The 23,714-nt window shown below is 36.9% G+C and overlaps 1 protein-coding gene and 1 pseudogene across 2 annotated transcripts; both read right to left on the bottom strand.

Moving 5' to 3' along the window:
- MASTL (microtubule associated serine/threonine kinase like) lies at window positions 1-23,714 on the bottom strand. 2 transcript variants are annotated; one of them, XM_065921003.1, is made up of 12 exons: window positions 23,442-23,714; window positions 17,734-17,871; window positions 15,727-15,866; window positions 14,961-15,049; window positions 13,293-13,399; window positions 12,949-13,099; window positions 10,877-11,049; window positions 8,789-9,934; window positions 7,582-7,723; window positions 4,117-4,230; window positions 3,912-4,013; window positions 1-1,173 (listed from the first exon to the last, which is right to left on the bottom strand). In XM_065921003.1, the coding sequence occupies exons 1-12, from the start codon at window positions 23,625-23,627 to the stop codon at window positions 1,016-1,018; spliced, it is 2,646 nt and encodes an 881-aa protein (XP_065777075.1). In that variant the 5' UTR covers window positions 23,628-23,714; the 3' UTR covers window positions 1-1,015. The 2 variants fall into 2 exon arrangements, with proteins under 2 accessions (XP_065777075.1, XP_065777076.1); XM_065921004.1 differs by having other exon boundaries at window positions 7,582-7,720.
- On the bottom strand, window positions 20,355-21,153 carry LOC136157785 (chromobox protein homolog 3 pseudogene; annotated as a pseudogene).

The following is a 23,714-nucleotide window of genomic DNA, read 5'->3' as shown; positions in this document are numbered from 1 at the left end:
TTGCAAAATGAGCAACAGTATTTAATATATTAACAGAAAATTTACACATGGTACATTTAAATTTGAATTTTTCTCTTTTGGTGGTTAAGTATGCAGAAAACCTCAATGACTTTAAGATATGACTTGTGAAGCTGAATCTTAGTGTATCTATATTGAAAAGAGTGACATTGACAGAATGTATCAAAGTATGTTACAATTATATTTATTAAGCGAAAGTAAGTTATTTTTTAAAAAAAGAATCAGGGTACTCTGGTAATGCTGCATATGTTTTAAATGAATTATTTAGAAATGTAAACCATCACATTTTTTGTTGAAATTGAACAAGCTGTTAAAATTGCTACAGTATATCTCACCTAAGCTTTCTACTACTATTTTAAAGTAATCTGTATTGTAGAGAAAGCACTAGAAGCAGCCAAACGCAACAAAACTGTATTCATAGCAAAGTGAGGCAAAACCCTAATCCTTTTATTTCTCATTCCCAAAAGGAGTTATAGTACTGAGTGAAGGAATTTTCCAGTTGCATTTTTGCGGTCATAATGATAGCTTTACATGATTGCCCTCAAGACTATAGCTTTTGCAGGCAATCAAGTACAGATAAATTACAATAAAATAAAACTATAATGTTTTTGTTGTGTTAACACCAAATGAATGGTAGACCAACATGAACAGATGAGAAAGAAAATCAAGCTCGAGGCTTACTCTTTCTCTAAAGAGGTCATGTTTCTAATAGTTTTACTGAAGCATTAATTTTTATAAAGTGCAATAACAAAATAAATAAGATGAAAAAAGCTTTGAAGATCTATTTACAACTCTGAGACTAAGATAAATTACTGGTTACATTCTTGATAGCCTTTTTAATGCTGTGGAAGCAATAACATACATGAAAAGCTCGCTGATCCAGGTAAAATAATGATTTTTCCTGCTTAGATCAATCCAGTACTAAGGTGTATGTAATTATACTAGCTCATGCTATAAGGCAAGGTTAGATTAAAGGGAAAAATTTAACAGATTAAAGCTAAAGGCTAAATCCAGACACAGTCAGGTGCTGAGCATTATTCCTGGCTTCAAAATAAGATGTATCTGTTTCGTCATCTGGTTGGGGTATGAATGGCATTTTTTGATGCTGTAGATTTTCCCAATCCACACCACTGAAGAGAGGATGATGTTTCAGCTCTTGGGAAAAAAATATCAAACAAAACAATATTATGACACCATTAACTAAGTACTATTGGATTGGCCAAAAAGTTCGTTTGGGTTTACCATCACATGGTATGAAAGACCCAAATGAATTTCTTGGCTAACCCAATATTTTACAGGCATCAAGGAGAGACTGTTTCACAGGGACCTTGCCCTGGTTTACTATGATCATTTCACAGACATTTTAAAAACATCCCTATCTTCAACCACACAGTTCCCAACAGCACACGCTGTGTTATTCTGTGTACCGCCTGGCATATGACAGGTGCCTTGTCTGAATCAGTCCAAAGAGAGAATGATGACTGGCCTTAACAGGAGCCTATCTTTCTCATTGCCTGTACCTGCAGGAAGAATCCCAGAGTTCATGAGATAAGGGAGCCTGGCCTACTTCCTGTTCCCGCATCACTGATCTTCAGTGATTAATGCCCCACTTCTTATCTCAAGGCCTTGCTGACTGCTTGGAGCTCAGCATCGCCCGCCTACATAACTTCAGCAGGAAGCTCATCCTCCAGTCCTGTGCGCCATCCTTATCCTTCCTGCTAATTTCAGCATACACACCGATGACACTTCTGACACATTCTTTCTCTTCCTGGTTCTTTGATTTCACTAACTTGCATCTCTACAACACACTGGCCACCCAGCAGTATGGCTACATCCGAGTCTATGGTTTCCACTTACAAAATCACATCTTTACTACATTTTTCTTCTGTTGACTAAAATAAGAATTTGCTTTTTTGGTCACACAGATATTCAGTTGGTAGACATAGCTCCCCTCTCCTCAACTATTCACTTCATCAGGCAACAGTAAAGATGGAAAAAAAAGAAGTGTCAATTAAGGCAGTATGCAAACCAAAAAAGCAATCAAATTTAAGGAAAATATCAGAAGATGACTACGCAGACAGTAGGGAATTGTATGTCTGTGTTGGGGCTAGTGGGTTGGAAAAACAGTATGTGTATATGTTGGATTTACTATAAACTAAAAGACTGGTAGGAAAAAGGATAAAATAGCAAAAGTAATTCACATTTAGAGAATTTGTCTCAATTGTTCAAAATAAATAACTGAGCATCGGTTACTTTAGAGTTACTTGTAGTAGTAACTGGAACTGGGATATCTGGATGTGATATGATGTTTCATGATTCTCTCATTGTATCTCTTTATTTAAACTGCATCTGCAAAGAATTCTAATCTAGGTTAAGATTAAATAAACTGAAGAATAACCCTGTCTGCTTCACTAGGTAAACTATTCATTGAACAAATGAACAGTATCTGAGGTCTGGTAAGAATGTACTAAGCAAATTACAGTGCAGTGCAGCCATTTTCTAAACAACGGTTTCAAAATTTTGTTATGATTGACATTTGATAATTTTCTGTCATAGGGACTGTCTTGAGCATGGTAGAATGCTGGGTGAACCCGTGGCCTCTACCTACTAGATGACCCCAACTGCTGTGACAACCCAGAAATGTTTCCAGACAACACCAAATGTCCTCTGGGGAGCAAAATCATTCCAGAGGAGAACTGTTGCTTTAAAGCAATTTTTAATTTCATTATTACTATTTTTTGGTCACACTATGTGGCATGTAGGATCATAGTTCCCCAACCAGGGATTGAACCCGTGGCCCCTAGAGTGGAAGCTTGGAGTCTTAACCACTGGACCACCAGGGAAGTCCCTTAAAGTAATTTTTAGAGCTAAGTTTTCAAATGTCTGCATCCTCACTTTACACTGGTTTTTGCTCAAATTCCACTTGCTAGAAATCTTCATGACCATCCAGTCTAAAAAATACATCTCTTGCCTTCACTTTGTACCCTCTCTGCTTTCTCTCTTTGTGTAGTTACTACTGGATGGCGTTATGATTATATCTGTCTACCGCCTGTCTTTCCGCTAGAATGTAGTTCTACAACTTAAGGACAGGAGTTTTAGTCTGATTCACCCCTAGGTTATCTCCAGTGCCTCAAATAACAACACTGACACCTAGACGTCACTCTATAGGGTTTGTTGATCTGATTAGAGGGAAAACTAGAAGTTGATACAAATGACATACGACTAAAGTCCATTTTCTTAATATACCGTACTTCACATGGAAGTGTATTTTGAGACATAAGTGCTTAGCTGTCTCTATCTATACCGTGTGACAAAAAGAATTTTAAGGCAACTGCTAATGAGATTTACTGGAGTTTCAAAATTGGAGTTTAAAATTAATTCGAGTTTCCAGCACGGGAAAAAAGCTTTGAATGGGTCATGATGAGCCCATTTTGTCTTCTTTGAGGCATCTTAGCCGTGAGGATAATGCAACAAGGAGCCAGAGTACATAAAAATACTTGTCAATCAATAATGATGTCAGAAATGAAGCAGTAAGAAATCATAAAACAGGAAGTTTTGACTAAAAGAATTTCCTATATTGGTTGATGGTTAACTTTATCAGGCTCCAAAAAACTTAAAGACATTAACAAGATGAGATTGTTTTGAGAACCTGCTTGAGAGTAATAAAATTCAAGACTGCAACCTGATTGCACTGAATTTTAATGTTCTGAATAAGGACAAATATATCAATGAATACTGAGAGGGCAAAAATAAACTGAAAGTTTAAAACCAACTGAGTTTAGCTGTCAGATTATCAGTAGTATTATATTAGAACTTGATATTATTAACATTCATCCCTGAAGCAAATCAAGGGTAAAAGTCACCAAGATTTGGTGACTAACCCCAAACCTTACCTTTCATTCCTGCTCTCTTTGTATCATCAATGGTTAAGAGTATGTCCACAGCACTTTGAGCATTATCAGATAACTTTTCTTCACCTTCAGGCCAAGGGATATCTACAAATACAAATTAACATGTTCATCATTGGTCAAAGGAACAATACACAGAGATAAATGAGATAAATGAATCTATCTTCATAGATAGGAGAAAAAGAATCACCTCTTTTCAGAATATTCTGGAATACTTGCTGTGGTGTTTCATCATTGAAAGGGGGAATTCCTGTTAGAAATTCAAACAAGCAAACTCCAAGGGCCCACCAGTCTACTGCAGGACCTGGAATTTAAGAGGAAGCAGTTGAACTTGCAAGCATTTTCTACAAATGTTTGATCAACTAAAACATTAATATGTTTTTATCTGGGCACAATGAAGGCCCAAAGACTTACTTCCTAAGGTTTTCTTCTGGCTCTTTAAGGTACAAAACCCCAAATTTCCTTCCTTTAGGCAGTATGGTAATTATTTTCTTGGAAAATAACAGTTTTATTATTTGTATTTATTTTAAAAAACTTTTTGCCATACCAAATGGCATGCAGTATCCTATTTCCCCAACTAAGGATTGAACCTGTACCTGCTGCATTTGGAAATGCAGAGTCTTAACCCCTGGATTTCCAGGGAAGTCCTGAATATAGAGGTTAGATTAACAATTAACGTGGCTATTAAAAAAAAAGTTATCTTTTGCCATTTATTAATTACTTCCAATATTCTGGAGACTTACTTTTATGCTAAATCCTAAAACACAACAAAGGAATGCATTTAATCTAAAAATTATTCTTTAAAATTAGAGTACTCCTCAGTTTCAAATCAGGAAATAATAACATTCGGATGATTCTGTATCTACTTGTTTTACAAAGGAAGGAGATGAGGTAGTAATATTAATGCTAACTGGAGGATAACCTCGTGACCAGGGAAGCCTTACTTACAGGGTGTTTTAATGTTGCTTTACTCTTTTTAAGGACAAAGGGGAACAAATTAGTTTAACAAAAAAAACATTTAGACTATAGCTTGAGGAGGGAATTAGAAGATAAGTCTTAATAAGCAGGTAAAACTGACTTCTAAATAAAACCTTCAGTGAAAGCACCATTTCTATACAAAGATTTTTTTTTAATTTTAATTTTTTGGGCTATGTCATGAGGCTTGCGGGATCTTAGTTCCCCAATCAGAGATTGAACCCAGGCTTTGTCAGTGAAAGCACCAAGTCCTAACCACTAGACCACCAGGGCATTCCCTGCAAAGATTTTTTTTTTAGATGTTTATTTTAAACAAGACCTTATAATCTGGTTTATACTTTTGCTTAGTTATGTCTATGAAGGAACAAAATGTTTCCTAAGCAAAAGTTAATTTCGGTCCAAAAACAATTAACTTCAATATAAATTTAGAGTTGTGATTCTAGTCTAGAACTAAATTTGTCTGAAAATTAACTCTTTAAAGTCAGTTTCACAAAATTCATTACTGTGGTTAAGCAAATACCACAAAAAGAAACAAACAAAAAAGCCTCCAAAACAAAAAACAATAGGAAAGCATTGTGGAATCTTCCCTTAGAAAAAATAATCGCATGCATTTAGAATACCTTTCCATCTGCAAGCCACATGATCCCATTTTTCCTATGGAACACAAGGTACAAACAGTCTACAGGCTTCTATCTCTATTGTAATCACTATAAAAACACACAAACCACCTCCATTAGTAGGCCTTTTAAGCAGCACTGAGAAAGAATTATTTCAACAGGTTAGATAACCAAATACAGGAAAGTAAGAGGGAATCAGGAAAACCCTGCATTTTAATTTATTTTACTTAGATTAGAAATTAGGAACCTTTCTCCAGCTCAGCCAAAAATGTACTCATGTCAGAAACATACATGACTTCTCCATGGATATGTCATACATACCCATACATTTGAGTCAGAGTCTAAAAAGATCACATATTGTGATAAATCATATTATCAATTATAAAATAAATAGCTAGAACTATAGAATAGAGTTGTTTTACACGACTGGCTTTCTAATTTACAATCCACTTCTGTAATTTGTATGCTAATTACTCTCTATTTTCTAATAATAATGGGATGGAAGGCTTAGAAAATTCAAGCCCTTTTGTAGCTATTAATTTTAATATTTTTATCAAGCGTATTTCTTCAGTTGTAATAAAAAAATTCCACATGCCGACACTTGTTTTCACAGAGAAGAGCAATCTCTCTGGATGTCTTCTTGCTCAGAAGACAGTTCATTTTGGTATTTCATGGGATAAGGATAAACATGTACACGCTGTGTGCATGCTAAGTTGCTTTAGTCATGTCTGACTCTTTGTGACCCCATGGATTGTAGGCCACCAGGCTCCTCTGTCCATGGGATTCTCCAGGCAAGAATACTGGAGTGGGTTGTCATGCCCTTCTCCAGAGGATCTTCCCAACCCAGGGATCAAACCTGTGTCTCTTACGTCTCCTGCACTGGCAGCTGGGTTCTTTACCACTAGCGCCACCTGGGAAGCCCATTTTGTATTTCATAAGTGAGCTGAAATCAGGAAAAATTTTGCATGCAATGTGATCTAGTTAGACTTTGACTGTTCAGATAAGTGTGCTTTGCCATGTTCCTTTATGGAGAAATTCACTCACCTGAAGTCAGAAATCCTGCACGTAAGAAAACAGGAGTTAGGTACATTGTTTGAAAGTTATAAGTTCATTCTTAAGTCATTTATTGAACTAGAAACCAGGTAGTGTGCCTGACACAAGAGACAAAAGATGAAGAAGAGAGTTTTTCCCAAGTAGAAAACAGCCTACTCTGGGAGCAACAATTCAGGTAATTTTACTACCAATATAAGAGAGCTGAAACAAACATATCTATTAAAAGAAGCAGCTATGGAAACTCAGGCTGGGGTTCCTAAGTCCCTTTAGCAGTTAGAGAGCAGGGAATTGTTATTGTTGTCTTTAAAATGATAAATTCCTCTCTATTATTTATTTTAAAAACTATGTCAAGTTACTTTTATGGGAAATAAAAATTTTAGAACATTCCACTAGCTAGCTATAATAAGTAATGTCCCACTAAAAGAACGGCAAGATTTTATCAAGTAAACCTTGCCATCTGAGGTTTCCATTCCTACTGTATTGATTTGAGAAAATGTATAAATGATAATATAGGAAATGAGCTAGCAAAGCTGTGACTTAGTAAAAGGGACAATGTCCAAAAACTAGTTAAGTGCCCAGAGGAACTTTTATTTCTGTGTTGCTTTTTGAGGGATGGTTCCTATCTGGCTGGACCCTTCTGGTGAGGGTATAGTGAGTGCAGGCTCTGAACAGGAAGAGGCATCTGCAGACTGAACAGAAGCGCAGGACTAACTTTGTATTCCCGAAACCAGACAAGAATAGACCTGGGAAGACATTTAGAACAAAGACAGTGGAGGGGCTGGAAGGTGGGGCTTCTCTGGATCACTGAGACTGAACCAGCAGGCTGAGGATGAATGGCTGCGTGTCTTTATTTACTATAATAAATGCCATATATGTGAGAAAAAGAGTACTGCACCATCTCATCTTGTTTTACCTTAGGCAATTTAAGTTCCAAAGAAATTTAACACACTTTATCTCAAAAGAAACTATAATGATAGATACTTCAAAAACTCAAGACGTGTGTGCCTTACCATGGGCCCTGGCTAACAGCAGCTCTGGCGCGAGGTAGTCCGGCGTCCCCAGGATTCGACCGTCGTCCACTGGGGCTGCCCCTCTTCTCACACTCTTTGGAGTTCGGTATGGAGTTTCTGATTTGACCTGATTTGGGGTCTGCTAATTTCAAGAATTTAAGGCACAATAAATATCTTCATTCCTTTCACAGTGAACAGAAATGCTTATACCAAAGAAAAGCTAGGCTGCTGGGCATGGAAAATAGTGAAATCCTTGATCAGCTTTGGAAATGGTCTCAGAACTAATTATGAAAAGTCTTACTTAAAAAATCCTAATGATAATAATGCAATTCAATTGCTTAGCTAACACCAGTTATTTCAATAAGATCTGGATATGCAAGAAATAATGAAAAAAATCCATGAGAAAAATTTATTGATAGGATGGATCAATACAAGCTTACAAAGTGCCCTGGAGGGAGGCTACAGCTGAAAAATGACTGAATTATTAGGCAATGCATAAGTTTGAACTATATGCAAATAACCTTTGGTGCCAACTGGCATTTATGTTTTTAAGATATTTTGTTGTCTCACAAGGACTCTGTTGGACCAGCAGGACAGGTGGCAGACACAGGCTCTGAAGGAAACAATTTCTAAGTCCCTCACTAAGCTCTAAATAGAAAACTAAAGTCTTGTAACCTTACAGGTGTGCACTTTCTATATTACGATGTCTCTCCAAAGGAAGAAAAAAAAAGAAACTTTGGGTTTAAAAAGATAACGGTTTAGGGACAAAAAAAAAAAAGATTTTATTTGATTTTTCAACTCTTTTCTACAAAGAAAAGAGATCATCTAAATGTGTCCTTAGAAGGCAGTAAAGTAGATGGATTTTAATTTTCTATCTCAGAATTACTGTGATCAAGTGAAAATGTGATTGTAAATATGTAAACATGTGACATATAAATATGTGAAAGTATGCAGGACAATACAAATGAAGGAGGCACTGGAATTAAAAATGATAAACACTGCTACCCACTTCACCTTTCTATACTAAAAGCTCCACAAAGCCACAGATTTCCGATAAGCAGAACAAAACCGTTTGATTAATATTATATAGTCCAGCTGATAGGCAAATGTCTGGCCTTCATAGTTTATTTTTCTAAAATCTAAAGGACCACACATTAGCAAGTGATAACATACTTGATACAGCATGGAGTATCCAGTGATAACATACCTGATATGGCATGTAGGATCTTTCTTTCTGAGTAGGGGTGATAGCCGTGGGATATGACCCACTATAGGCACACGAAATATCCATCACATCTAAAGAAGTGACGCTCATCTTAGAAGGTTCGGAGCTATTGGAAGCATTAATGTGACTGTTAAAACTCCGAAATGCCACAGCATTTCTTTTAGAGGTTAATGGTTTTAAGACATCTGAAGAAGGAGCCAACATTTTTTGGTTGCTGTCTTGGATGGTAGGACACTCAACACCTTTTGGCAAGGTACTTTCTTGGCAGCTGGGTGATACAGGAAGTAGGTCTTCAATATTTGATTCTTCCAAAGAGGATTCTTTGATGTTTTTATCTGGATCTAAAGACTGCCCTTCTAACGGACTTTCCATGATGGAAATTCCAGGAAAAGATGAATCAGAGTCCATGTGAATACTTTTAGGAGTTCTATCACCATCAGAACATAGGAAACTAGAACTTAAGTAGTCCTTCTTACTATTCTTGTCACAATCGTCATCCAGCTCACACATAAGGTTTTTTTCTATCATTGGGACAGACAATTTTTCTGGGGTTTGGTGTTTATCAGTAAAAGAATTGCCCACATTCTCTTTATTCACACAGTCATTTTGCTGATCTCTGTATACCAACAGCTTAAGGTCCTGGACTTCAACTGTCAGGCCTGTCCTTTCATTTGCATAACAATCTGTCATTTCATTATTACGCTCATACTCGAAGCAACTTTTTTTATTTGGTATAATTTCCTGACGAGGACTGGAGTCAACTAATTCGAAAATTCTTTTACAACTTCTTTTCCCAAGGTGCTCTTCAGTCATCCCACCAGAATCCACAGCCCACTGTTTTGATTCATGGAGACCAGACTGGCTTGTGTCAGCAGTCACGTTGATACTATTTACATCTAGTTGTCTTGCTTCCCAAGAAACTTCCCCTGAAGAACATTTTTTAGCATGGTTAACGTAAGAGTTTCCAGTGGCAGGAACGACACTGCTGCCGTGAATGGGAGAAAGAGCTAACTCAAGATCCCTTTCATTGAAACTTTTGGTCTCCATGGCATCTACAGATTTGGTGCATAAAGGCTTTTCAACTGTATTCCAACTCATCATTGTGGAGCCTGCTGCATCGTCACTTTCCTAAAAGGGAGGAAAAAACACTTAAAAAATTAGGGGACGTCCTTGGTGTCCTAGTGATTAGGACTTAGTCACTGCAATGAAGAAAATCATATTACTGAGTCTAAAGAGCAAATAGAATCCAATTTATTTTATCAAGTGGAAGGATTTTTTCTTTGGGTATTAACAGAATTCTAACCTAACATTTTACCCACATTCTATATAGGAAAGGCTATCATATTTTTAGTTCCTCTCAGCTTTAATAGCTTTAAAAAGCCCAGAACAGAATACATAAATTAAGTAAAATGACTTTCAGTATCTATTCACTTGGCAAGCAATCTCCTTAGAATAGATACTTTTAAAGACACACCCACATCAGCCTTTGTGGTCTAGAAGTTATTTCTGATTCAGAAGAGTTACCATTCCATTAAATGATAAGCTGGCAGTAAACAGTTATAGAGGGACGTAGTATAGGTTATAAAATAAGACAAAGGTTAAAAATACTCAACAATCTAATGTCTATGTTAGGGCAGTTAATTTTTAAAAAGTCCATCTAGATGCCTAGAAACCAAACATTTACTATTAATATACTGCAAAAGTTAAAAAATTGGAGGACTTCCCTGGTGAACCAGTGGTTAAGACTCCATGCTTCCAATATAGGGATCATGGGTTTGATCCCTGGCTGGGGAACTAAGACCCCCCACATGCCTCGCAGGATGACCAAAACATAATTTTTTTTTAATTAAAAAAAACTGTAATCTCATATACTGAAGAAGAATAATTTCACATTTCAATGAGAAATGAAATATTGCAAAAGAATTTGACAGAATATATAGGAAAATGAAGAGTATCTTCACTGCTGTTCACATAACACTTTCATGTCCTTACAGAACTTGTATGAAAAGGTGTCAAATGTTTCTATCATTACACACTGTTAGTTCTGGGTAAGGTGAGTGGCACTCTGACCTGGCAATCCTTTTCCCATCTGGGACTGCTGTGGCACTCGGATTCCACGCTGGATATGAAGGTATGGGAGGGACTGCTGGTGCTGGATGTTGCCAGCCTCTTCCTAGACTGGAGGAGGTGGGAAGTTAGACACTTCACGGGCATCCGGGGGTGGAAGGCAACCATTTCAGGACCTGTGGGGAAGAGAAAACACCGAGGCTTATGTCACTTCTTTCCTACTTCCCTGCAAATCCTGAATCTTTACAGGTAATTGGGTTAAGTAGTAAGTAAATATTTCATATCAGAACTATTTCTATGTAAACATTATCTCATCAATAAGCATGGCTTCTGAAAGTTAATAGACAAAACTCTCAATATTTATAAGAAGAAATCAGGATAGGGAGCAAATTCATTTATTTTTTTATTTTTTGCAAATTTATAATTAGAAGGAAATTCATTTTGAATATCATTATCCAATTTGAAACTTTTCTCAATGAAGGTTCATTACTGATGGGCTAAATCTGGATGTGCTAGAAGGCTGGAATGTGACTACTCTTACTCAATTCAATTTGTATTTAATTAAAACCAGAGCTTTATTTTAATGTTGAGGTTTACATGCTTACCAGTGTCGAATTATATACATCCATAAGGACTTTTTTATACTACTGGGTAAAAGAAATAATAGTGACCTTGCTAAGCGTGAGCCAGTGCCAGAAAGTAGCACCATCTCTATAACACAAGTTCCTGTATCTTATAAATAACTAATGATGCTAAAACTTTTTGCTCCTGAACTTAAAATGAGACTCTTTTGTTCTCATTTGTAAAAAGGAGGCAATTCTTCCTTTCGGTCTATCCATTGCTTCAAGGTATGTTCAGAATTGAGGACCAAATTCATAACGAAGTAGCATCTATGAAAACAACTAACACTAATTACTCTTTCAGTTCAGTTCAGTTCAGTTGCTCAGTTGTGTCCGACTCTTTGTGACCCCATGAACCGCAGCACGCCAGGCCTCCCTGTCCATCACCAACTCCTGGAGTCCACCCAAACCCATGTCCATCGAGTCAGTGATGCCATCCAACCATCTCATCCTCTGTCGTCCCCTTCTCCTCCTGCCCTTAATCTTTCCCAGCATCAGGGTCTTTTCCAATGAGTCAGCTCTTCGCATCAGGTGGCTAAAGTATTGGAGTTTCAGCTTCAACATCAGTCCTACCAATGAACACCCAGGACTGATCTCCTTTAGGACAGATTGGTTGGATCTCCTTGCAGTCCAAAGGACTCTTAAGAGTCTTCTCCAACACCACAGTTCAAAAGCATCAGCATCATTATTCACATTTTCAAGATGAAGAAAACACACATGCACAGAACTAAACTGTCCACTGTTAATAAATTAGAGGGTGAGGTTAAGTGCTATACAGATTTTCCACTTGCTTCCTTTACTTTTGACTTTTATTGTATAATAACTAAGACTATATCTTGACTGTAACTATTTTATTTCAGAACCTTTTGGAAATCATTTTATAAAAGCACAGAGTATTACTATATCTTCTCCATCTAAGATTTCCATAGACTCAGTACAGTGAAATTCACCCAATGATCATTACAATGTTGCAGCTAATTGAAAAATTAGCTTGACATTTTATTTTGTTGATGTAAAGATCCACCAGGGACTTCCCTGCTGGTCCAGTGGTTAGGAATCCACCTTGCAATGAATGGTACACCAGTTCTATCCCTGGTCCAGGAAGGTGCCACAAGCTGTGGAGTAACTAGGCGAGGGCTCTAGAGCCTGTGCTCTGCAACAAGAAAAGCCACCACAATGAGAAGCCCACACACCGCAATTACAGAGTAACCCCAGCTCACTGCAACTAGAGAAAGCCCACGTGTGACAATGAAGACCCAGTGCAGCCAACAACAACAAAGATCTGCAACAACCCCTGTCAGAAATGGCACTTACATGACAAAACAGAGGAAGTCCACAGGCTATCTGAATGCCTGCATTTAAAAATTATTGATACTCAAAATTTTAAAATTATAAAATACTTTGTTCCTCAAGGGCACATTTAACAGAATATACTATCTTTTCTTTTATACTCACATGATTTTAGTAGCTTGCTAGAATAAGGAGTAATGTCCTTTTGATCTATGGACATAGGACAAGTTAGTCCTTGAGAAAGTGGTGATGTTTCAGATACATGAGCCGAAAGAACATTTGCAGAGTCATGATTTTCTTCTGCAACTGGTGTGTGCTATGACAAAGAGGAAGACAAAAACAAATGCTACAATTTGTTGTCACAAAAACACCACCTAAATGCATAGACTGTTATGATATCTAGGTAGGTGAACTGCCAAAGTAATGCAACAAGCTTAATATTTGAATTTGTGTAAATGGCAATCATGTTAGGGTCTATCATGTGAGTTTTTTTCTTATCGAGTACTTACAAATCCCAAAGAGCTGATGAGAGATAATACTTGTCCTGGGGTTCTTGAATAATCCTGTCTAGGTTTCACCATGGATGGTGTTGTAAGAATATCCATCATGTTGATATCTACGTATAGAAAGAAAAGTACATGATATTCTTTAAAAACTTCAACTGTCATTGACTAAAGTCAACAATTATTTGTTCTGGACTTTGCCCCACTTTCCACATTGCTGACATCAACTACAAAGTTGGCTTGTGCAAGACAAACACAGCCAGGAAAACCATCATGCCATACAGTAAACATGTAGAACTAACCAGATAGAAAAAGACAAATATCATATGCTTTCTCTATATGTAGAATTTAAAAAACAAAACAAAAAATCAAGTTCATAGATACAGAGAATTGATTTGTGGTTGCCAGAGGTGGGATTAAGGGCTGGAAGAAATGGATGAAAGGGGCCAAAAGGTAAAAATTAATAAAAAAAATAAATTAAAACAAGATAAATACAAAAGTGTTACCTAACTGCCAACAAAATAATTCTTGGTAAATAAAGCATTAGAAAAGGAGGTGGAAAAAAAAAAAAAAGCTAAGAAAGGAATCAAAGTACTAAGAATACAAAATAAATTTCAATAACAGAATCTGAGTGACTAAACAACAACAAAAGAATCAATTTAAGGAATACAAATTATGGAACACTTATGTTAATTTACTATGTAAGCAAGATAGAAACTAATGCAGATTTTTATCAGCTTTCAATGTGTAACACTGTAAAATGATTCAAAACTCACACATAATATTGTATGATTTTCTTTAGATATCAATAATAGTTAAAAAAATGGTAAAAAAAAAAGTAAGAGAAGTGTAACACTTTGTATGTAGTGTAAGACTTTAAAATGTAGGTCGAAAGTTTGAATTTAAATTTCACTTATACCTCACACTGATGAAACTGTAGGAACTACAATAAACTTCTTAAAAAATATTTTATAAATTAAAAAAATGCTACAGCAATGATTTCTTGGTTATGATTTTGAAAGCACAGGAAAAAGGCAAAAAAAGACAAATGGGACTATATCAAACCTCACAATTTCAGAACATCAAAGGAAACAAGCAACAGAATGAAAAGACAATCTATGGGAGAAACATCTGTAAATTATTTATCTAATAAGGGGCTCATATATAGAATATAGAAACAACTACAACTCAATAACAAAAAAAATCCAAGTAATCTAATTAAAATAGTGGATAAAAAGTCTTGGATAGACATTTCTCTAAAGAAGATATACAAATGGTCAAGAGGCTTATGAAAAGATACTTAACATAAGTAACCAACAGGAAAATGCAAATCCAAACTACAATGAAATATTAACTTATACCCATTAGGATGACCACTATCAAAAAACAAAACAAGAAGTATTGGAAAGAATGTGGAGAAACTGGAACTCTTGTGCACTGCTGGTCAATTGTAAAATGTAAAACTGTGCAACCACTGTGAAAAATACAGTGGAAGTTTCTCAAAAAATTAAAAATAGAATTTGCTCTATATGATCCAGCAATTCTTCTGCTGGGTACGCACACAAAAGCCGTTTTAGTCATTTTTAATTAACAGAAAATGTATAAACTAATGAAATGTTAGTGTCTAAAATGTGTTGGACTTTTAAAAAGGTACTTACTTGCTATGTTTCTTACCTCTATTTAAAGTAACTTTGGAAAGGCCAAAATCTGTTAGTTTAATATGACCTTCATTAGAAATAAGCATATTGTCTGGCTTCAAATCCCTGAACATAAAAAAGACAAATATCAGATAACTAAAAAAGAGCTAGTGTTGATTTTAGAATTTCAAGCAAAAAAAACAGAAAGTTAAACAAGAATCAAGCCCTATTTATTGTCTCTCATTGGTGGCTTTGAAAGTACAGAAAGGAACTCTCAAAAGCAAACTAAAAAAAAAAAAGGCAAACTAAAATTTGAATATCTGAATATACAAGAGTTAACTATTTAATGCTAGATTATCTTTGGCATTATTCACTTGATATTCCATTAAGATAAATTTCATTAGGTAAAATAAACCTCAAACCAGGTCAAATCATATTTACTTCTTTCTGTGAGATTAAGCCTTAACCAAAAAGAGTCACTTAACCTTTCTTTGAACACAGCAAAACACTGTAAATCAGCTGGGATTATAAACTATAGTACTTTTGCATGATGTACAGCTAAATGAGCGGAAAAATGAGTCAATATTCTCCACAATAAAATGGGATATCCATGGACAAAGCAACACATTCACACACACAGGGAGATGAAAGAGTTGATGGAATTTCTAAATTCGCACAAATTACTACTAAATTTAAGATAACCCATATATTGGAGGTTATGCAAATATCTAAGACTCAAATAGTAAATACATAATTTGATTACTTGTGCTTAAGTAATAGTTTGGAGAAAAGTCAGTCATTACCTGTGAATGATTCCATGTCTATGAAGGTAGTCTAGAGCCAATGCAACTTCAGATATATATTTCACGGCCATCTCTTCATCAAAATAGCCATAGATATGTAGAAGGGACTTGACATCTCCACCAATGAGATATTCCATTACCTGTCAAAAAGAAATAGAAATATTGTAAAATAAAACCAATATGACTAAAAAAAAAAAACAAAAAAACTCCAAAAAAACCAATATGAATACTTAAAAATATCTTATTTGAGCATTAATGATTATACATTTTAGCATGGTTCTGTAACAGACATTTTCTTGGTGTCACTGAGTACACATCAATACCAGGTTTGTTCATGCTACCATACACTTTCTAAAATTTAAACTGTTCAGCCTTACGAAAAAGGTATGAAGAGTAGAATAATTTCTCATGTACTCTTCATCTATTTTCACCCATCGTTAGCACTTTGCCACATCTGCTTTCTTCCTCTACACATATATGAATATAACAATACTTATTTATGCTAATCATTAACATGATTATGTTACATAATAAACATAACAGTTATTAACAACATTAACATAGAGACACTATGTGCATGTATTTTTATTCAAATTAAATACTTTAAATAAGGCAACATTAGCAACTGGTATTAATCTTTAAAATTTTGGCTGAATAATTTTAGAATGAAGTGGAAGAGGGCATATGTCACCACAGAATTGTTTTTCTTTCTTTTTTATTTTTTAAATTATGAAAGTGTACCACTGAATTCTTCATCACAGTTCTGCTAACAAGGACATTCTTTTTTTTTAAACAAATGCTTTATCAAGGACATCATCTATAATTACAGTGTAATAAAATGCATGGAATTTAATGCTAAAATAATGCTATTACCTGTTGTTTAGTCTGTATTCAAATTTCTCTGATAATTCCATATTGTTCCTGACGGCCTCTCTCCTCGTCCCTCATTCCCAGGCCAGGACCACGCATGGGATTTAGTTATAATATCTCCTTTAATTTGGAATAATTTTTCTTCTTTTTATTTGCTGGAGAGGGGGTGGGACTGGGGGTGGGGCATAGGGTGGTCTTTCACAACATCTGATTATTTCCTCATGAATCTCTAGAACTTGGAAGTCAAAATACCTGCCATCCTCACCTCTTTCTGTCCCCTACCCAAATTCCTCATTAGAATTAAGAGTGTAAGCTGCCATGTTCAGTGAAAAGCAAGCAACTTGCTAAGTCCATAAATCCCCAATCCACCACTTCCTAATATCTTTTCCTTATTACACATCAAATTTGATATAGTATTTCTATTATGCATCCTTTACTTAGGAAATATTTTTAGCACCATGTGCCACACACTGTTCTACAAGGTTTATATCAACCTATTGGAATTTCATAACAACCTTTGAGGTAGGTACTACTGTTATCTCCGCCTTGCAGATGGGAAAACTGAGGCATGATGGTTCATTTTATACATCAAATTGGCTAAGTCACGGCACCCAGATATTTGGTCAAACACCAATCTAAATGTTGCTGTTAAGGTATTTTTTAGATGAGAAAAACATCTCAACCTCCATCATGTGGGAGCGCCTTATGCAATCAGCTGAAGGCCTGGAGAGAAAAAAGGTTGAGGTGTCATCTCTTTCTCCTTCAAAGAAGAGGGAGTTCTGCTTCTTCACTGCCTTTGGGCTTGTGTGGCAACATCAACTCTTCGCTGGATCTATAGCCTGTCAGCCTACCCCAGAGATTTTTGGATTTGCCATTGCCATAACCATGAAGGACAATTCCCTAAAGTAAATCCCCCTTTCTACATACATACACAGACACAGACACACACACCCTATTGTTCTTTTTCCCTGAAGAACCCTAACAAACAGAACAGGAAAGGTAACTTGGCCAAGGTCATAAAGCTAGTACGTCCAACAGCTGGAATTCAAACCTAGGTACTCTGAACCCAAAGGCAGTAATTCTTGAGTCACCGGGTTTAGTGGTTCCTGAATGAAGAAAAACAAGTCATTTACTTACCAAGTAGACATTGTTTGCTGACTGCAGGGAATAGTACAAATGGACAATGAAAGGACTTTTGCTTAGGGCCAGTGCATCCCTCTCAGCTTGTACTTGATGAGTCATATTTTTGTTGATCATGTCTGCCTTTTTGACAACCTGTAGTACATAATGTGACAACAGACACATGTTTTTATTTTTTTATCATAGAGTGGTTTCAGGTTTCCAAGTTCCCATAGTGAAAACAATAGAGAGAAAGCAGGGACATGTTTGGCCCTCACACTCCCAGCATGAAACTCTGCCAGGAAAACAGCTGGTGAAAATAAAACTTTCTTCAACATAGAACCTCTCAAATTGGTATCAAGTAGTAAAAGTACTACTTTCCTTTTGAGAAGGAAAAAGATGTAAGCAAATGCTTCCCATCTATCCTACCAATAAGTAGAAAATAAATTCTGTTCTGCTGTTGTTACAAGTCATAAGATAGCAATGTTCTTAATATGCTCCCAGACAATCAGGACTATAGGGCTTCCCTGGTAGCTCAGCTGGTAAAGAATCTGCTTGCAATGAGGACGACCTGGGTTTAATCCCTGGGTTGGGAAGATCCCCCCTGGAGAAAGGAATAGCTACCCACTCCAGTATTCTGGCCTGGAAAATCCATGGACTGTACAGACCATGGGGTCGCAAAGACTTGGACACGACTGAGCAACTTTCACGTAATCAGGAATGTAGGCATAGAGAAATAATTGGCCAATCCATTTAAAAAAATTTTTTGGTTCCTTGATGAATAGAAATAGAGAAACAATGTAATTTTTGTCCCCTGGAAAAATTCTTTTTTTTTTTTTAGGAATATAAAACTATTGACCACTGTTCACCAGTATTTACAATAAAGTAAATAATATACAGTTGAATAACATTCTGATTACTACAAAATTGTTTTTCTTAGCTTCTGCTCAACTAGTAACCTGAAATACTGAGAAAATCGAGCCTTCATGTATAGAATGGGTTGCGGTAAAGTCTGAAAAAACATGCAGGTCAAGTGTAGATTAGAAAAGTTTGTTCACTCATTTATTCCTGTGCTGAGTCGCTTCAGTCGTGTCCAACTCTTGTGACCCCCATGGACTGTAGCTTACCAGGCTCCTCTGTCCACGGGATTTTTCAGGCAAGAATACTGGACTGGGTTGCCGTTTCCTTCTCCAGGGGATCTTCCTGACTCAGAGATCCAACCCAGGTCTCCTGCACTGCGGGCAGATTCTTTACTGGCTGAGCTACCAGGGAATCCGCTTCACAGAGTGGGACCAGCTAAAGCGCAGGAAGCACTATAGGACAGGATGTGTGTTTACACATCCTTGGGACTTCCCTGGTAGTCCAGTGGTTAAGACTCTGCCCTTCCACTTCAGGGGACCTGGGTTCTATCCCTAGTTAAGATCCCATATGCCCTCTGGGCATATTCCTGTATATTGTAAATTGCCAATATTTTAAAACTATTTGATTAGGTTTCCATGAACAAATCTGAGACATCCCATATATCACAACGTTTCCTAAATATAGCATAGGGACTTCAATTTCTTGTAAAACAATGGTTCACATCAAGGGTCCACTTAACTAAGTTTTGCTTCACCAGTTAAAACATACCAGAATTTTTCTACTTTTTTTCATTTGGTTGGGGAGGTTGTTGATAGTGAAAATTTTTCCTTCCAGGGCTTCTGCATTTATATGCAGATTTATATGCAGATACGGATGCAGATTCTGATAGGGATGCTTTAAAAAATTACCCAATTTAAATTGCTTAATTTATCTAATTAATTACAAAACTATTTAATTTGAAAGGTTAAGACTTAAGTTTTCAATTTAAGTTGAAAGGATTTCTTATATTGCTCAAAATGATGGAATTCCAAAAACATGGGCTTATCCATGGTTATGAAAAGCTGTTGTTTAATATTTACCAAAACAAAAACAACAAAAAAGCTCCCAAACAACTTACATATGTATTTTATGTATACACATACAAAAAACAGAATGAACCTTAGGCATATATGAGTGTTAAATCGCTCAGTCGTGTCCAACTCTTTGCGACCCCGTGGATTGTAGCCCACCAGGCTCCTCCCTCCAGGGGATTCTCCAGGTAAGAATACTGGAGTGGGTTGCCATTTCCTTCTCCAGGGGATCTTCCTGACCCAGGGATTGAACCTGCGTCTCCCGCATTGCAGGCAGATCCTTTAACCTCTGAGCTACCAGGGAAGCCCCAAAGCATATATGAGTGAAATGCAAATTCTAAATTTTGATTAAGTAATGACTATGGAGATTTCCCCCAACATTTAGAAAAGCTGTTCTCCAATGCGGAGGATATAATATACTATGGTATCAAATTCTTTCCTGCTGAAGGAGGCAACTATAGAAAGTTTTTATTTGTTCAAAGCAACTAGTGCTACAGACCAAAAAAAAAAACACCCAATGTAACTTCCCCAATACTATTTCAAAACAAACATATCAAACCTGATTTTCATTAGAATGTAGTTATATCTTCACACTAATAAATCAAAAAACCAAGACCCACATTTTATGTATATAAATATATATATAATGTATATATATAATAAATTCAAACAATTATTGAGTCTCATCTTCTGGACAAGAATGCCAAATTAGTCTCTCTTCATAAAAATTATAATTAAAATTTGAGGACACTTCATATTTGCCTCTTTTGCCAGAACCAAGTCCGCCTCATTGGAATCTTTCCATTTCATGAGAAACATTAATTCTCCACTGCTGTCTGTGGCATCAATTATTCGTTCTGGATCAAGACCTCTGGCAAAATCTCTTGATTTATCAGCACCATCTCTTTTCTTCTTTGATTTGCTATCATCAGATTCACTGTCAGACAAAGATTTTCTTTTTGTTCCATCTTTTTCTTTACCAGCTTTTTGAGAATTAAGAAATGCAGGACAATCTAAATTTCCCTCAGGTTCCCAAGTATTGTCTGCATCTGTAAATCCCTTCCACTTCAGGAAATACTCCACCTTCCCATTCACTACACGGCAGTCCAGTACTTTTTCTACTACAAATTCTTCAGGTTCTGCCTCTTCAACTTTTTTACTCTTTCCATTTTGTTTTCCCATGTTTTTGCAATGTAGTTTTATTGAAGGCCATTTTTTATTGCAGACTGGAAGAGCTATTATTCATTGTCTCTGAGCTGCTCTGGGTCCTGGGTCTGCAGCATCTCCTGGAAAAATTCTTTTTTTTTTTTTTTTTTAAATATTATTTTATTAGTTGGAGGCCAATCACTTTACAACATTTCAGTGGGTTTTGTCATACATTGTGGAAAAATTCTTAAAAATGGCTAGAGTTTACTGAAACTTAAGTGTCAGATGCTGTGTTACAGAAAACAACTAATTACTCTTTTTAAGTCTCAAGGTAATTGGTAGGGAGGCAAAACTATAATCTATGTTAAAATTGGAGCACTAACTGAACAGTTAGTAACACTGAGATCAATTCTCAGGAAGGGGAAAAAAGGCATATATCTTCCAAAGATTCATTAAAGCATTTAATAAAATCATCAATACACTGTAAATGCCAGCTGTAGAGCCTTCCCATAAGAAAAATGAGCAAAACTGACAAAGTCAGTCTAAAACATGATTTCCTTATCATTCCACTAGACTGGAAGGGTCATGAGGGCATATTTGTTTTTGTTTACCACTGTATCCATATCCTACACAAAGTGGATATTCACAAATACTGGTGAAAAATATACTGGCATTTTCATTTCAACAGCTAATAATGACTGTTTAGTATAACAGAAGGAAAAGCAAAAAATCTTTGGAATATGAAGGGATGGAGAATTAATTTCAATAGGGTGGGTCTGAAAGGTTAGGAAAAGTTTGAAGGGGGGGGGGCTAAAGAGAAAGTGAAAGTGAAGCTCGCTCAGTTCTGTCTGCCTCTTTGTGACCCCATGGACGATACAGTCCATGGAATTCTTCAGGCCAGAATACTGGAGTGGGGAGCTGTTCCCTTCTCCAGGGCATCTTCCCAAGCCAGGGATTGAACCCAGGTCTCCCACATTGCAGGATTTTTTTTTACCAGCTGAGCCACAGGGAAGCCCAAGGAAGGCCTGAGGGACCTCAAAAACATGTGAAGGAAGTGAAGAAAGTTGGATGCAAAAGACCATGTATTGTATGATTCCATCAATATGGAACGTCCAGAAAAGACAAACCAACAGAGATATAAAGTTACTTGTGGCTAAGTGGGGAGACACTGCAGATAAGCAAGAGAGGTAGTTTTCAGGTACTGGAAATTTTCTAAAATTGTAATGTGCTAATGGTTACCCAATCTTTGATTTACTAAAAACTGAGTTGTACTTTAAAAAAGAAAGAAAGAAAAAATTAAGTCTGTATTTGGGCAAACTTGAGAATAGAATGAAAGGAGTACTAAAAATGAATATGAGACAGAATTGATAGGCAGAGTTGAGAGAGAGGATAAACAGATGTAGTAGAGGAAGGTTAAAAAGACTCAAGTTTCAAGCCTGAATGATGGTGGTGTTATTACACGGAGAGAAGAAATCCAGGAGGTGGTTAGGTGGAGAGGACCATGTTCAAAGCTGGACAAGTACAATTTTGAGGTGCGTGCTAGATAATCACAGGGGCAATGTCCAACAGGAAATTGAAACCACATCAGTACTCAGTCTGCTGGCTTCTCCTTTATTACTATCACTCACTCCTTAGATGTGACTAATTTGAAGCTACGGGAGTAGATGAGAATCAACAGTGGCCTGAACAGCTTTGAACACTTTGAGCTCTTGAATGCTTTGGAATGATACATACTACTGTAGGGCTTCCCGGGTAGCTCAGCTGGTAAAGAATCTACCTGCATTGCAGGAGACCCCAGTTCAATCCCTGGCTTGCAAAGATCCCCTGGAGGAGGGCGTGGCAACCCACTCCAGTATTCTTGCCTGGAGAATCCCCATGGACAGAGGTGCCTGGAGGGCTACAGTCCATGTGGTTGCAAAGAGTTGGACAGGACTGAGTGACGAAGCACAGCACATACTACTGTAAGGATAAAGGAGTGATTTAGGAATATTTCAGCTTAGTCTTTAAATAAAAGTACATTCCAGATTTATAATGAAAGGCTTGAAAAGTGGGTTTGTTTAATGGTATCTTTTGGTTATACAGGTCCAAAGTTCATCTATATCATAATATGCTGACTATAGTTAACAATACTGCATTATATATTTGAATGTTGCTAAGATAAAGTTCTCATCACAAGAAAAAAATCTGCTGCTTCATCATGGCTGTTAACTAGACTTATGATGATCATTTCACCACATAGACAAATACTGAATCGTTAAGTTGTACACCTGAAATTGGTATTATGTCAATTACGCCTCAACAAAAAAAGAAATGAATCTACATCAAATTGGTAGTTAAAATATAATTTGAAAATGTTTCTAATTTAAAGTTTCAACTTTAATCCTGGTAAAGCCCAAATCAGTAAAAAGGATTCAGAAGTCCTAGATCTCCTAAGGTTTACGCGGTGGGAAGAGAAGGGCGGGGCAGAGGCAACAGCGACTTGCCCGCGCCGTCACCGCAAATGACAAATCATCTCACGGGGCCCGGAGGCTTCAGCGAGCCAGGCATCCAGGCTAGCCGCTCGAGGCCCTGGAGCCTGCCCAGTTCAGGGGGCGGGAAGGAGGGCCGAAGGACCAGCCTCTTTAGCTTTCTTTAATCCTCGACTCTTACCTTCACCGCATACAACCTGTTGCCTTTCTGCCCCAGATACACCTTCCCAAAGGCGCCGCGGCTAATAGGCTTCACTATGGTGAACTCCTCAATGGAGGGAGGTCTTGGCACCGGGATCCTATTCACGCACTCTCTGGCTGCCGCTCCACCTCCACTCTTCATCTCACAGCCCTCGGTGGGCTCCATCGCAGTCCACCCCGGAAGCAAGGCTCTATCACCGGCCAAGGCCCCTTGGCAACTCCCGCCAACTAGTTTCAAAGTGAGGCTCCGCCC

Source organism: Muntiacus reevesi, chromosome 2, assembly GCF_963930625.1.
Source record: "Muntiacus reevesi chromosome 2, mMunRee1.1, whole genome shotgun sequence".
NCBI classification, from domain to species: Eukaryota; Metazoa; Chordata; class Mammalia; order Artiodactyla; family Cervidae; genus Muntiacus; species Muntiacus reevesi.
Note: the sequence above shows the minus strand (reverse complement) of the source record. Positions and strands in the feature narration are given on the sequence as shown.

What these genes read in the sequence shown, in the direction of transcription:
- MASTL (XM_065921003.1), bottom strand. Translation starts at nt 23,627, where the DNA reads ATGGAGCCCACCGAGGGCTGTGAGATGAAGAGTGGAGGTGGAGCGGCA. An exon ending in CCAGAATATTCTGAAAAGAG is followed by an intron (nt 4,014 to 4,116) that starts GTGATTCTTTTT and finishes TTGTATTTGTAG; the next exon opens with ATATCCCTTGGCCTGAAGGT. An exon ending in AAAGAGAGCAGGAATGAAAG is followed by an intron (nt 1,174 to 3,911) that starts GTAAGGTTTGGG and finishes TTTTTTCCCAAG; the next exon opens with AGCTGAAACATCATCCTCTC.